Here is a 16,107-nt window from a genome sequence, read left to right on the forward strand (position 1 = left end):
GGGTGGGTGATGAAATAACAGATGGGCCGATCCATCTGTCAAGATTTGTAAACCTGTGTGCACTTCTATCAGCTATTAGCAGAATGCTTTAGTTGGTGGGTTTTAACATAAACATGGGAAGACAGCACAATAGTAGTGTGATTTTAAAGAGTGTTTTAAAACTGGTCATTTTATAGAAAACTGTAAACTGGTGTGAACTAGTTGAGAAAATTATCAAACCACAAAATACCTGCCTTTAGCACTGCTTCCAAATCCACTCTCTAAAACATAGGAAGGTGTCCTGCCGGGCCACAGCTAGAGGAGTCCCAAAGAGAGAGAGAGCAGTGGAGGCTTATCAGTGTAACTTTCTCTGCCATTCTGGTGCAACATGCTCTCCAGATTTCTGTGTGAAGAGCTGTTTAAAGGTGTAATTGTGCGCATGTCTGCAAGTTGTGCGGTAGGTAGGTAGGACATTCAGCCATATTTAATCTGAATGAAATGATCGGATGAGATTGTTACTGTGCTGTGATTGCCACAGATAGGATTTGTGCCTTGATTGGGATGTAAAATAGTATTTTAAAATATTTAAAATTAATAAAAGATACAGAAAAATTAACTTAGAAAATATTTCATACATTTAAAATTCACTTTTGTTTTTGGTCCTCTTTCAAATTCATATTTACGTTGATGTTTAAAAATATTTAATTAATTATTTAATTTATTTATTTCTTATTTGTTTGTCATAAATGTCATTCCCTAGTTTTATAGGGACACCCCCCAAAAAAAATTGGCGGGGCGTATTATAAGTCAAAGTTCAAAATTGTGCGTCTGTCGTATGGCCCCTTTAATCTGTACACGCTCCACGGTGACGGTCGTGAAGGTCACGTGTGTCTGACGCAGCGTTGAGGGGAGACAGACAAGGCCAGGGACCAATGGCAGATGAACGCGCACATCACAAACAAGAGCGCGAGGGGCTGAAGCCCGGGGAAGGAGGGGGTCTCCGCCGTGTGGACGGACTTTAGTTCGGATTTAAAGGCGGAGCTGCTGCTGAATTTGCTTTGGGGGAGTTTCACCGTGTGGCTCTGTGTGTCTCTGACAGCCACTGGATAACGCTCTGGACACAGCTGTGAAGGTAGGGACCACTGCTCAAACATGACTTATTATATATAGGAGGTTCTGTTTTAATCCAGCGTTTTAAAATGTAAACAACCTGTCTAATACTCTGTAACTCGAGCCAGAATGTAGTTTTGTTCTTGTCAGAAATTAGTGAAATATGTGTCCATATGGAAGCTGTATTGTTTGCTACTGTGTTTTGTCGACACGAATGTGCAAAGACTGGTGTTGTGGTAAGAACAGAGAAAACTAGACTCTGCTCTGATCCCTTGCATCCAACAGGTGGATGTGGAGAACTGCTCAGTGACGCTGGTTGGCTGAGCTGAAGGGTGGGGAACTTGTTCACATATAGACCTCCTCTGAAAGCTTATTTCATGCCTTGTTACAATACACACACTCACCATAGATTTCTTACTCCATACCTTTTTGGTTTGTTTTGGATCCCGTCCAGATTTTGAGATCTTGCCCATGATTTGTCCAATCAGGTTTTTTTTTATAATATTGGTTACAAAACATAGCACTGGCATTGTTAGTGTGTATGAGACTATTTTGAGAAATTAAGAATGACTTGTGAGTATGTGTGCTTAGATGTGGAGAAACCTGAGTGTGGCAGTATGCTTATCGGCCTTGTGCCTCTGGGGACATTTGGAAGCTGTTCCCGTCGCTGTGGACAAGACCAGGGTCAGTCCTCCATCCGAAAATCTGGAGCCTCCCAGAAGTGTGGTAAGTGATGTCAGAAACTGGGAGCTTTTGAGAGTTTTATGCGAGCTGCGTTCAAACATAATAAATGTGTGTAAGACAAAAACAACCCACAGATAATCAGCAATTAATATATTAGATAAATCATAATCAAAAACACTGATATAAGTCATAAATACATAAGTGTTTGGGTGTGAAATGTTTCTTTGCCATCATAACATTAATCCCAAGCCTTCTAATATATATTTAGTCTGAATAAAAAGTGTCCTTGTGTTTAATATCTCTGTTTGGTACAAACGTCTGACATAGGAAAACAAAACTGAGTAGGATTATCCAGAGAGCAGGGAAGATAGAATGCTGCCAACAGAAGTCATTAGAGGATTTCTAGATCAGAGCCTTACTTAGAAAAGCTAATGACCCAAAGCGTCCTCTCTCCTGTGTGTGGCGCTACATGGTGGCCCTGGCAAACAAAAGGTTCTATAAGGGGTCTTTACTGTCTAATGCATTCAAATTTAGACTCAGCATGTTTTCCTGTATGGTTTTGAACAACATGTGTAAATTTTAAATTGTTCTTAGTGGAACCAAAACTAATTTTCAGCCTTGGATTGACAGTAAAGTTATATTCTATTAGCTAACAGTCACGTGGTGTTTAACTACATTTTAAAATAATAATAATATAAATAAAATAAAATGCTAAATTATTCATTCATTCATTATCTGTAAGCGCTTATCCAGTTTATGGTCGCGGTGGGTCCAGAGCCTACCTGGAATCATTGGACGCAAGGCAGGAATACACCCTGGAGGGGGCGCCAGTCCTTCACAGGGCAACACACACATTCACTCACACCTATGGACACTTTTGAGTCGCCAATCCACCTACTAACGTGTTTTTGGATTGTGGGAGGAGACCGGAGCACCCGGAGGAAACCCACACGGACACAGGGAGAACACACCATACTCCTCACAGACAGTCACCCGGAGTGGGAATCGAACCCACAACCTCCAGGCCCCTGGAGCTGTGTGACTGTGACACTACCTGCTGTGCCACCGTGCCACCCAAATGTTAAATGAATTGAAAAAAACTAAATTTAGAATCCTATAATCTTAAAACAGAACATCTACGACTGGTGTACAAATGACGTATTAATAAGCTACATTCACGATCGCTAACATCGAAATCACCATCTTTTAAAAGTCTAAACCCAAACTCATACAATATTATCCCCAAGAACAGAATAAATCCATGCACATGCTTTTGCAACTCTTTTTCCTGATGGAACTCGTAATGAATGCAGAGATCTATAAATTCTTCTCTCGCCATTTCCAAACTGCTTAATTCTTAGGTAATTTTAGTTAAATAAAATAAAAATGGTCATTTTTATTACTACACAAGTATCATAAAATGACAAAAATAAGCAGAGTATGTTTGATAATGCTTTAAAACTTATTTTACCTTTAATATATTCAGGAATCAGCAGTCAAATACATGCTGGAATGGATTATTACATTTCTGCTGTCTGAGCCAATACTTGTCTGTCTGTCATGTCCTCCTGTAGGACACCGGTTTGCATTATGACCGCTACCTCAGAGAGGTCATTGATTTTTTGGAGAAGGATGCACATTTCAAAGAGAAGCTCCATAACTCAGACATACAGGACATCAAGGTATGATAGGACATGTTTTCTGATTTTGCTTTTCTGAGTAAGAGAGAATGTTACAGGGTTAACTTATTATTCATGGTTTTTACAAAACAGCAAGGAAAACTGGCCAAAGAGTTGGATTTCGTCAGCCACCATGTGAGAACCAAACTGGATGAGCTGAAAAGGCAGGAAGTGAACCGGCTGCGCACCCTCATTAAAGCCAAACAAGACATTGCAAGAGGAAAAGGTATGAGAGTGAAAACCAAGAAAGTGATGGTGTTTTATTTTATTTATCGAGGATCCACTAGAAATGGTTTGTTTTTATAGTTTCTGTTTGGTTCAGTTAATACTGGCTCAATCCAAATGGTGGCTTATAAAATAAAATAAAATTTAATGTTTTAAAGGAGACATATTATACACCTATTTCCCCAAGGGAATGCAGTTCTGGATTTTAAAAACATGTAAAACGTAAATGTAAAACGTGTTACCTGAGTTTATGTGAGAGTGAAAAGAGGAAGATAAACAGAGAACAACGGGCACAACAAGTGCAGAGAAATAATACCACTAATTAAAAACAGAGAAAACTGCAATGGAGAAGAAAGAGAACAGAGCGAAAATGGCTACAAAAAAAAAAAAAAAGCAGTGCTTCTGCTTCTCACTCCTCAGGGTCGGGGTGAACAGCAAGTGGCTCATTATCATTTAAAGGAACAGGCTCTGAAAGCAGCCGTTCCAAACAGAGATGTTTAGACTGGGAGAATGCTGCTGTGGGGCTTGTGGGATTTTGACCAAAGCAGGTCACAGATTGCTGTGTTTCACTGTGGAGAAGAGGGAGGATATGTCCCCTTTAAAAATGCTAATTTCATATTTCATTCAGGTATGACAGTAGACCATCAAGCCCTACTGAAGCAGTTTGAACATCTGAATCACATGAACCCACACACATTTGAGGTGGAAGATTTGGACCGCCTCATCAAGTCTGTAAGTTTAACTAATATAATATTGATTTTTAATGTTATGGTCGGACCTTATTTAAAACTATAAAACTTACCATGTAAAAAAAAGTGATCTGAGAGAAAGCGAGTATAAACTGGAAATGAAACCTAGTTGAGCACCTTTGGTTCATACTTAATTGGGGGTTTCAGGAAGGAAAGGTGAAAACTGATATTGTTAGTTTAATATTGATTTCCCTTCTCAGTGGTGTTGTAGTCCTCATCAACTATTGAAGGGAGAATAAAAAGCTTTACATTTTCATGGGAAATCATTTCATAGTAATATGAACTAACAAGGTAAAGGAGGTCCTTTTTTCCCATGTTTATACTGAGTGAAGTTAAGATTTGATGAATACAGATTTCTCAGACATTAAAATGTAAGTTTCATAAGATAGAAAATCAGTTACATCAGGGGTAATTAATTGAAATTCATTAAGGTAGGGTGACCAGACGTCCTCTTTTACCCGGACATGTCCTCTTTTTTAGACTTAAAGAAATGTCCGGGCAGAATTTCACAAAAGTCCGGGATGTTGTTTTTCTAGAGCTTACATAGAAGAACAGAGAAGCGTTTCGTTCACAAACTAGTCCCGCCCTCCCCTACTCCGATTGGTTCGCTTGAGTGAGAAGGGGGAGTGGTGAAGTAGCCTAAAATCTTCTGATTGGACGGTCTGACTGTAGAGCTACCGTTATTGGTCCATAACCTTCTCTGTAAACATTTAATTGGTCAGTCTGCACGTCAGTAGTCCTTGTTTACCTCAGGCAAAGCTCATGTACCCACTCTCATCTCGAGCAGCTATGCCGAAACGTAAATGTAAGTTCTCGGATGAATTAAAAAAGAAATTCCCAACTTTTGTGCAGCAAATAAAGGTGTAAAGGACCTAAAAGCACACATAGGTTCAGCTAAGCATACAACGGCAGCGAGGGACGAGAGCTCATCACCCCCCCCCCCCCTTTTTTCACCATCTAAGATCTGGTCACCCTAATTAAGGTCCTGTCACTGTATAACTGTATCACATTATGATCAGTGCCATATCCTGTACTTTAAAATAACCTTGTAGTTATAGTGTCACTTTATGTAGCTAATAACTGAATGTCAAATCAAATTACACTTTCAATTACATTTCAAATAGTTCAACAAGATTTATAAATAATTATAAATAGCAAATAATCTAAATATCCTTTTTCTCATTTCAAGAAAAAACAAAACTAATACAATGATTTTGAAAAAAAGAAATGTATATTTTAAAAAGTCCCTAATGACTGGTCATGTAGTTGCAGCTCACTTTATTGTTTTTCCATAACCAGCAATCTGATTGGCTTTTATTGCTGGAGGGTGGGACTTTATCCACTAACAGCAAGCTGATTGGTTCTTTATGCTGAAGAGTGGGACTTTATCCATAAACAGTACCCATGTTCAGCGTTATGAGAATTTAATCATTCCCTTATTTTTAATGTTTTAATGTTTTACCTTGCACAACACTGTCATCCTGAAAGTGTCCTAAAAGAGCTTTTATCACTTCCCTTGGGTCATTTTAATTGGCCCTAGGACAGCGCTCCCGTGTGTGTGTGTCAATCATTTGAGTTGCAGCGCTCACCATAATGCACAGATCTTGTTGGCTGAGTAGCATCACATGTAACATGCGATTAGTCTGCGTTTTATGGACCACTAAACTGAACTGTAATGACTAGAAAAGTCACACTACTTAAAACAAAAACTCTTTTCAAAATTAAACAGCTCTTATAGGTCCAGGTCCCGAACGGACAGCATAACTGGGCCGCACTCAGCCTATTTGTGACACTGATATACATTGCTTATTTGGCTTACTTTCTCGAGACTTTATTTTATAATTGTTTTCTGTTGTCTATTTTATTCTTTAACCAAAATCATTTTTGCTCCAGTTACACTGACAGTCTATTAACCTATGCCAGACATACTCTGTGTCCCTGCATATGACCCTGTTTAACCTGTCTGTGTGTCTGAAGGCTTCTCATGACCTTGAGAATTTTGACAAGGAGCAACATGAAGAGTTTAAGAGGTATGAGATGATGAAAGAGCACGAGAGGCGAGAGCGGTTGAAGACACTGGATGAAGAAGCACGCCAAAAAGAAGAAGCACATTATGAAGAGATGAAGAAGAAACATGCAGATCACCCCAAGATCAACCACCCTGCAAGTTTAACTTTATTTAGACTAAAAATCCACATGAATACTTTCTGGAGAATTCTAAGATAACAATAATAATGTAATACCAGGTTTTTAAATATCTCAATGTCTACAATATTAATTCTTTTAAGAATATAAACCATAAGATTTTGGAAATGTTTGTACATAGAGCAGCTTGTGAAATATAAATTACAAAACGTAAAGAAAAAATAGTTTATTTCTAAAATTACAAGCTGACACATAATGAAACAGACTCAAATGTGCATGTGAAGGGGAGTCAGGACCAGCTGAAAGAGGTCTGGGAGGAGGCTGATGGTTTGGATCCTGATGACTTTGAACCAAAGACTTTCTTCAACTTACACGGTAAGCTCAGGGAAATGTCTGCATGGGGTACATCACCCCTCATTACAACTAAATAAACACAATCCCGTCTGTTTTCACAGACACCAATGGAGATGGCTACTTTGACGAACAGGAGCTTGAGGCACTATTTACCAAAGAGGTTAAGATTTACAACCTTTAAGACAAAAGGTTGGGGTTTTAGAGAAGTGTGGTAGGATTAGGTACAGGATGTAATTTGTCTTTTACCCTTTTAAACATTTCTTTGTTCAGCTAGAGAAACTCTATGACCCCAAGCGAGAAGAAGACGACATGGTGGAGATGGAAGAAGAGAGACTACGGATGAGGGAGCATGTGATGAATGAGGTGAATCCTTGGAGCTAAATGTGGAGGCATGACTAATTAATTTCTTTGTGAAAGTTTGTGTTGTTGTCATACGTCCACTGCCTTCCATACCCAGGTGGACACCAATAAGGACAGATTGGTTTCATTAGAAGAATTCATGATTGCCACAAAAAGGAAAGAGTTTGTAGAACCAGATACGTGGGAGGTATTTGTAATTTCCTACTATTTTTGTGTGCTTGATTTTAAGCAAATTAGACAGAGTTTACAACTGTAGGGCTCTTGGGTGGTGCAGCTGGGCGGAATGGTTTTCTCTCCCTCATCACTGCCCATAGAACTAGCACCTATTAGCTGAATTTGACACATCTGGACAGTTTGAATTCTCCTCCCGTACCTTAAACCTCTCAGTGGTGTTGTGTTAGTGACAGTTAAAAAAAAGAAGTGATTCGTCTGCCTCGTGTGTCTTGAAAGATATGAAAAAGTAAACTATTTTCTCTAAGATTAAGACTTTATTTAATGTACCCAAAGAGAAACAAATGACAAACTGCACCTACAGCAGTTTATTAATAATAATCAAAACAATTAATAATAATCAACACCTTATGAATATGATCTTCATGTATTAAATATATGAGACCCACTTCATGGAAGTTAATTTGGTGCCAGACTCTGGAGCAGAACCCTGTGTATACTGAAGAGGAGATGCGGGAGTTTGAAGAACGCTTGGCCCAAGAGGACAAAGACCTGAAGCAGAAGACAGATGACTTGCAGAAACAGAGAGAGGAACTAGAAAGGCAGCAACAGCAGCTTAACTCCCAGAAACTTGAACTACAGCAGGTAGAAACAACATTTATTCATCCATTAATTCATTCATTCATTATCTGTAACCGCTTATTCAGTTCAGGGTCGTGGTGGGTCCAGAGCCTACCTGGAATCACTGGATGCAAGGCGGGAATACACCCTGGAGGGGGCGCCAGTTCTTCACACACTCAAACATTCACTCACACCTACAGACACTTTTGAGTCACCAATCCACCTACCAACATGTGTTTTTGGAGCGTGGGAGGAAACCAGAGCACCCGGAGGAAACCCACGCAGACACAGGGAGAACACACCACACTCCTCACAGACAGTCACCCGGAGGAAACCCACGCGGACACAGGGAGAACACACCACACTCCTCACAGACAGTCACCCGGAGGAAACCCACACAGACACAGGGAGAACACGCCACACTCCTCAAAGACAGTCACCCGGAGGAAACCCACGCAGACACAGGGAGAACACACCACACTCACAGACAGTCACCCAGAGGAAACCCACGTGGACACTGGGAGAACACACCACACTCACGGACAGTCACCCAGAGGAAACCCACGCGCACACAGGGAGAACACACCAAAGACAGTCACCCGGAGCGGGACTTGAACCCGCAACCTCCAGGTCCATGGTGCTGTGTGACTGTGACACTACCTGGTGCTCCACTGTGCAGGCATAATATTCATTCATTCATTATCTGTAACCGCTTATCCAATTCAGGGTCGCGGTGGGTCCAGAGCCTACCTGGAATCATTGGGTGCAAGGCGGGAATACACCCTGGAGCTCCACTTACCTGTCCAATAGTAACTTTATAGTAGATTTAAAAAAAATACCTTGTGAAGTACAGGTACACTATTTTGGGAATCTGCAGCCCACCAACACACAACCCATATTAAATCAGGTCTGTTTAGACAAAGGCAGTGTACCATGGGGAGATGTTAATCAAATTTTTTTTAAGTGTTCCTCATGAAAATTTTGTACATATGCGTGCTTCAATACATATAAGTACTATGAACTATAAAACACAAACTTTACTCAAAATTACAAAAATACATATAGCTTTACATTTGCAATTTTTGAGAATTTTTATGTCAGCACAATTTATGAAAAACATTTCAAAAGCCCTGTATGAAAAATGACTCATGTTGAGTTGGAATATAGTTTAATTTGCCTCCAAATCATGGGGAAATACTATTAAAAATGATTTTGCATCATATTTCATTAAAATACAGCACAAAATTCACTATGAATTTTTACATTTTCTGTGACCTCAAAATTCAGGAAAAACATTTCAAGCAGTTTTAAAGTGTGACCCCATGATGCACAATATGAAAAAGAAATGGCAGATTTTTGGTGAAACTTGTATTTTTATTGAAACATGTAAATTGGAGTTAGTGAATTTACAAAAAAAATCACAGTACAATATCTGTATCTTTATTGAAACAAATTTTTTATATATATTTTTTTTACATCCTCACTTTTCATGAAAAAATACTGTAAACTGTTATAAAATATGTGCCCATTGTAAACAAAATGAAAAATATTGGCTTTGGGTGCCATTACCAACTTAGTTAAATCATTGTTAACAGGCAGTACCATAAGTCTGTTTAACTTGTATCTGTCTCCTTACACTTATAAATCAATATTCAGATAAGCTCTTTTTTACAACTGGACATGTTTCTGTCCCATTTAGTTCATTCGTTAATTAATTTAATCATTGTCTGTAACCGCTTATCCAGTTAAGGTTCACTGTAGGTCCGGAGCCTATCCCGAATCACTGGGTGCAAGGCGGGAACACCCTTAAGGGGGCGCCAGTTCTTCACAGGGCAACACACACTCACCCATATGGACACTTTTGAGCACTACCACTACCAATGTGTGGTTTTGGATTGTAGGTGGAAACCGGAGCACCCAGGGGAAACACACATTGGCATGGGGAGAATACGCCAAACTTCTCACAGTCAGTCGTTCACAGTGCCATTGTATCACCCTCCATTTCATTCATCACATTTTGAAATCAACAGGAGCTGTTTCTACATCATGCAGCTTTGCCAAAATCTGCATCCATTTTTATTTGCTAAAAAGATATAGGCATTTTTCATTTTGTCAGTAGAAGTTACCTGCTTTAACCACTTTCAATCCTTCAGGCAGTGGAATATATGGGACGTTTAAAAGCGCAGAAAACAGAGCTTCCAGCAGTGGACAAAGGTCAGTAGAGATTATTGAAAACACTTTGCTGGCTACAGGGTTCATTCCCTCAAGCCTCTGTTATTCACTGCTGAATGTCAGAAAGATTATAATTGGGTAAAACATGTTTAATAACTGTCCCCATTTTTTTCCATTGCAACACAGGAAATTCAGTTCCTGTAGCACCTATCAATGAAGCTGTGGAATTACTACCAGGAAACACTCAACCCCTGCATCAAGTTTATAATCAAGATGTCCCTAAACACTCTTAGCTAGAAAATGTCTTTATCAGTGTTAATGTTCAGTACGATATGTCTGTGTAACTGTGTCATTGTTTCTTATTACAATCAAAACCAAGGTAATTCTCTGTTTGAAATGGAACATTGATGTTACTGGGCAGAAAAAAAAGTGGATTACGTCAATCCAAGAAAAATTATGATATTGTAGCATGGAATCCAAGGTCATTAACAATTATTTTTTAAATTTTCTGTCCTATTTCATTCAGCAAATTATGTTCTTTTGTGCTCATATTTATAATCGAAATGAGGGCAGAGGTCATAAACTAGTGTTCAAATCTAAGAGAAGCAGCAGGAGTGAGATTGTCAATCAATGTGTCGATATACTGATTATGAATTCATGAATGTATTAAGTATGCTACTTACAGCCTGATTTAATTTACACTGGATTTCCATCGTACTATAACCTTAACATATAAACAAAGTCATTCAGGGTGGAATAATATGAAATGTTTAGTTCATGAAAACCTTAAACAGTGGATGTATTTAGAAACCAGAATTGTTTAATGCTTCTATAAGCTACCTCACACAATTGTATCTAAAAGTGGTTACAAATTTGGTTCATACAGTAGTAAAAAAAGTCACAGAGGCAAGTTTTACCTGTAATTACAGCATTTTGCATTTTAACACCCCAAGTGATATTGTTTCTGTTTATTTAAAAAGAACTGATGACATTCCTCTTTAACTCTTTTACAGAGGGCTTCTATTGATCTAGATTCCATTTGTCTGCTGTGTTTGTAAACTGAATCACCCATTTGTGTTTTGTAACAACCCTTGTGCTCAGGCACGACTTTTTGTGACTTTTGTGACATGTGTGCTTTTAGGTCCTTTACACCTTTATTTGCTACACAAATCATGGGAATTTCTTTTTTAATTAATCCGAGAACTTACATTTATGTTTCGGCATAGCTGCTCGAGATGAGGGTAGGTACATGAGCTTTGCCTGACGTAAACAAGGACTACTGACGTGCAGACTGATTAAATTAAATGTTTACAGAGAAGGTTATCGACCAATAACGGTAGCGCTACAGTCAGACCGTCCAATCAGAAGATTTTAGGCTACTTCACCACGCCCCCTTCTCACTCAATGGAACCAATCGGAGTAGGGGAGGGCGGGACTAGTTTGTGAATGAAACGCTTTTCGAAATTCTATGTAAGCACTAGAAAAACAAAATGTCCGCCCGGACATTTTTTTAAATCTAAAAAAGAGGACATGTCCGGGTAAAAGAAGACGTCTGGTCACCCTAAGTAAACTAAGTTATTAACCTGAGAAAATATTGGTATTATATATTCAACTGGAATGTGTTAATTTTTAAGGCTATTTATAAGCTAAGCTGTCTAAATACGCCCCCCCCCCCAATACACCCAACACACATTTCCATAACCAGCCTTAATATAGATTAGTGCACAACCATGACCTAAGTAATAGGCCAGTTTGATTGAGTTGTACTGTGGAATCAATCAGTGCTCATCAGCTGAAGTTTACCCACTGTATAAATGAGGCTTTTTGTATTGATTGTACTTTCATGTTTGCTTCCAGATGAAGAATTAAATTAATTCAGATCTATCTGTTGATAATCAATCTGCCTTACTCAGTGATTATACTTTTGTAGTATCACAAACCAGCAGGTTAAAAATACTGATCAGTCTAGATCACTGTGGAGGGTTCTGCAGGTTACAGGGATCACTGACTCTAGTTTCTGCTATAACTCTCCTGGAATCTTGCCAAAAGATAGTCCAAAGCATTCACTGGGGGATATTTGTTCGATCCGTCGCAACAAGTGATGATAACGTCGTTGTCTGGCTGCACAAAGAAGGCCAAGCTCTGCCGTGTTCTAGTGTCCCCAGCAGGGGGCGACAAAACCCTATGGACCTGAGAGAGTACATGGAAAACAGGTCATGTTTTAAAATTTAGTTTACATAGGTGTGTTGGCTTGCTTCATGGGATTTGCTTAATTAGGTTTTGAATGGATCGGGATATTTACAGCAGATACAAACACATCACTGGTCCACCTCTGCATCAGGTCTGCAATGTTAACCACAACAGTTCCTGGAATGCTTGGGGCATCAATAAACTCCATTTTACGGTTGAGGATCTGAAGGGAAAAAAAACCCTGAAATGTTAGTTCTGTGAAATGGCTGCATTGTGGGGTGTCATGGGGGCGTTGTACATAATTCTCTTGCCATAGCAAGATTAGCAAGATTGTAGGCACAAGATAAAGTGCACTAGGAGCAGTGAGTGTGTGCACACAAGGGCCAGTGCAGTTTGGAGTTAAGTGCCTTATTGAAGACCAGCTCAGCTGTAGACATTTAAGGAAGAGAAAGAGCGGTTCCTTCACTCCTTCACCCCTCCTGGTGATCCAGTCCCAAGCCCACTTCTCTAGTGTGAGCATAAGCACAACACAATTTCGCTATCCTAGACAGAACCTGTAGAGGATGCTGTATTTAATTTATTTCGAGTTGCTGGTTCTGATCCTCTGCTTTCTCACCTGCAAACCACCCTCGTGGCTCTGGAAGAGGAGAGTGATGCTGCCGTAGTCTGAGTGCTCCCCACAGCGTATCTGACCTTCCTTCACACTCTGCACGGGAGGGTAGTACAGAGTACGCATGGTACTGGTGTTCTCCTCACCTTATCAACAGAAACAAGCTTTACTGCTCAGTACAGTAACAATTTAATCAGCATCAGGTACACACTACACCTGTTATAGTCATCTCAATTTCCTTCATAGCAACCATAAAACATATGGTTATCGTTCATGCTTAATAGACACAGCAGAGAGACTACTTAACTAGGGTTAGTCCTGCACCTAAAACACAGGGTCAAGCACATTCCCTTCCCCGTTCTCTTATAACCCACTACACCACAAACTAAAGACCCATACTATCACCAGTATTTCACTGACCTAAGCCCTAACTAAGAAGTTTCAGTCTTCTAAGTTGCTGTGGCCATTCATGATTCAATCAACAACAACCATTCATTCATTCATCCATTATCTTTAACCCTTATCCAGTTCAGGGTGCCTACCTGGAAACATTGGGCACAAGGCAGGCAATACACCCTGGAGGGGGTGCCAGTCCTTTACAGGGCAACACAGACACACACACACATTCACTCACACCTACGGGCGTTTGAGTCGCCAATCCACCTACCAACATGTTTTTTCGGACTGTGAGTGGAAACCGGAGCACCCGGAGGAAACCCACGCAGACACAGAGAGAACACACCCGGAGCGGGAATCAAACCCACAACCTCCAGGCCCCTGGAACTGTGTGACTGTGACACTACCTGCTGCGCCACCGTGCCGCCACAACAACAACCATTTTAAAGCTTTTTAAAAAATAAAAAATAAATAAAAAATGTAATTAAACTTAATGTGTATTTATCAAACAATAATATATATTTACCCTTGATCTCAGAATCTAAACTCTGTAACCTACAGAGATATACAATCTAGAACTTCCAGTTTATCTGCAGTGTGTGCTATAAAACATACCTAACAATCTGAAAGTAAACTTGTGTCCCACATTATCTACTATCACTACACATTATCAGAGCTGCCCGACTGACCCAGCATGACTTTAACCCCTGTTACTGATTTTCTAGGTTTCTGGGCTGAGTTAGTATCACTGCTTCCAAGCTACTTACATGTGATGCTCTAATGAGTAACACATAAGCCTCCTGATCACCAAGCCTCATTCTCAACCTTCTGTGTCTAATATATGATATCGTATTAAACTTTACCTGACACATTCCAATATTTCATAAATATATCATCACTAACCTCACAGTCAAATGCAGCCTAGAGGAAGACTGGTACCGTTTTTGAGTTATTGCTATCTAAACTAGTCCTCATACCACTTCTGGGTCTTTATTTTCTGAACTGTTGAGACACTGATGCCTTTAGATTGATTTTGTAGAACCATATCTTTGTAAAGCTACCTTACAGCTGTTGGAAAATAAAGAGAAGAAATGAAAAAGTATGACTGCACAGAGCGTGTGAATGTTCATATTTTACGTGACAGATGTTAGAGTGACAGGGGGCCTAAAAAGGTAAGAGATTCTGTACTAAAGCTAAGACGGAGGAAAAAATTGCTTGTAGCTCTTACAACATCCTGCACTTCACTCCACTTACTTCCAATGTGTCTGTGTGCTTTGAGAAAGATGTCCACCTCAATGCCAAGGCTGAGAGCCATTACTCTGAGCACCCTCAGTGAAAGCTCTTTACATCTCAAAAAGAAGGACACATGGACATTTCGAAACTCATCAACACCATCTGAGGGCCACTCCTAGACAAGATGATAAAGTGACAACATTCTAGTCAGTAAATTCTTCCATGTATGTTAAAATAAACATAGATTAAACATTCATCTAAATGTTTTATTCAATATATTTTATATCATAATGTAATATGATGTAAGACATTCAGAGAGACATTCACCATCCACACACAGATCAGGGTCAAAGGGGAGTAGGAAAGTGAATGGACAGTGGATATATCAATACAATATCCATACAATATCTGGGAGCAGGGAACTGATGTTAAAGGCCTCTTTCAAGTCCCCTGGACGACGAGGATTCAAACTGTACAAATGAAAGAGATAGAGTTTAGACGACCTTAAATAACACTGTCCGTTCATGGACCTATATTCAGTGATGTGTTGTAGGAGGGATACTTTTCTCTCTCTACTGAGACCCAGCCATGATTTGAGTTTGGGAAGTTTCCACGGCTGAAAAGCATTTTCTTCTCTTCGGAAAGAAGAAAAAATGTCTTAGAGGTCGTCATCACATGATCCACCTGAAAAGCACAGAAGGGTTCATAAAAACACATGGTTTTACAGCCTTGAAACTGGTGCAGAAGGGTCAGAAAAAGCAACACACACATACAAACAGGATTTTACATATATTATTGTGTTATAGGATTATATATATATATATAATGATTACTGTAGCTAATTAACACTACACTTACATGTAACTTTAACCTTGATAAACATAAGGGACACATTAGTCTCATTTTAATTATGCGTTTTGACATTTCAAAAAAATAAATAAATAATAAATAATAATAATAATAATAATAATAATAATAATAATAAAACGTTTCCAAAAATAAGGACAAACTGAACATTGTCCTGAGAAGTAGCATAAGTGTCTTATTTAGACCTTAATTTCCTAACATTTCATATAAACAAACACAATCAATGCTCGCACGCGCGCGCACCTCTTGCTCGTCTATCCCCGTGTTTTTCAGATAAACGAAGCCAACTTCTGTGAAAGCTGTTCTCAGTTCTTCCCCGAGTTGGTGCAGGTCTTTGTCGGATACGTTGTCGACCCCGAGACGGTACACATTGAAGTCGACGACCGGCACCATCTTCTCGTAGCGACGGGAGTCAGAGTCAGTGTCAGTCCCCGAGGTCGGTAAAGTTAGGGTTATATCGGATATTCAGCGGATATTCGGGTTGCGCCCCTCCCCCTGCTCACAAGCAACGTCCTAAAATCTCTGAAACTTCACTTTCTTAATCGTCGAGGACCAGAGAACA

The 16,107-nt window shown here is 39.5% G+C and overlaps 2 protein-coding genes across 2 annotated transcripts; one reads left to right on the plus strand and one right to left on the minus strand.

Annotated features, from left to right (window-relative positions):
* Window positions 1-1,009: 1,009 nt before the first annotated feature.
* Window positions 1,010-12,124, plus strand: nucb2b (nucleobindin 2b). Its single transcript, XM_066684642.1, has 13 exons — window positions 1,010-1,111; window positions 1,681-1,815; window positions 3,348-3,455; window positions 3,546-3,678; window positions 4,306-4,409; window positions 6,404-6,589; window positions 6,856-6,946; window positions 7,027-7,085; window positions 7,196-7,288; window positions 7,383-7,472; window positions 7,931-8,101; window positions 10,231-10,291; window positions 10,436-12,124. The coding sequence occupies exons 2-13, from the start codon at window positions 1,681-1,683 to the stop codon at window positions 10,540-10,542; spliced, it is 1,338 nt and encodes a 445-aa protein (XP_066540739.1). The 5' UTR covers window positions 1,010-1,111; the 3' UTR covers window positions 10,543-12,124.
* A 133-nt stretch (window positions 12,125-12,257) lies between these two features.
* Window positions 12,258-15,957, minus strand: LOC136709424 (uncharacterized). Its single transcript, XM_066684644.1, has 7 exons — window positions 15,789-15,957; window positions 15,241-15,362; window positions 15,082-15,148; window positions 14,700-14,853; window positions 13,056-13,195; window positions 12,552-12,662; window positions 12,258-12,439 (listed from the first exon to the last, which is right to left on the minus strand). The coding sequence occupies exons 1-7, from the start codon at window positions 15,936-15,938 to the stop codon at window positions 12,260-12,262; spliced, it is 924 nt and encodes a 307-aa protein (XP_066540741.1). The 5' UTR covers window positions 15,939-15,957; the 3' UTR covers window positions 12,258-12,259.
* Window positions 15,958-16,107: the final 150 nt, after the last annotated feature.

This window comes from Hoplias malabaricus, chromosome 11 (assembly GCF_029633855.1).
Source record: "Hoplias malabaricus isolate fHopMal1 chromosome 11, fHopMal1.hap1, whole genome shotgun sequence".
NCBI lineage: Eukaryota > Metazoa > Chordata > Actinopteri > Characiformes > Erythrinidae > Hoplias > Hoplias malabaricus.

Coding starts and splice junctions, on each gene's coding strand:
- LOC136709424 (XM_066684644.1), bottom strand. CDS start 15,938: ATGGTGCCGGTCGTCGACTTCAATGTGTACCGTCTCGGGGTCGACAAC. Junction 12,663..13,055: donor GCCACGAGGGTGGTTTGCAG/GTGAGAAAGCAG, acceptor TTTTCCCTTCAG/ATCCTCAACCGTAAAATGGA. Junction 12,440..12,551: donor GTGATGTGTTTGTATCTGCT/GTAAATATCCCG, acceptor GTACTCTCTCAG/GTCCATAGGGTTTTGTCGCC.
- nucb2b (XM_066684642.1), top strand. CDS start 1,681: ATGTGGAGAAACCTGAGTGTGGCAGTATGCTTATCGGCCTTGTGCCTC. Junction 6,590..6,855: donor ACCCCAAGATCAACCACCCT/GCAAGTTTAACT, acceptor GTGCATGTGAAG/GGGAGTCAGGACCAGCTGAA. Junction 7,086..7,195: donor AGGCACTATTTACCAAAGAG/GTTAAGATTTAC, acceptor TTCTTTGTTCAG/CTAGAGAAACTCTATGACCC.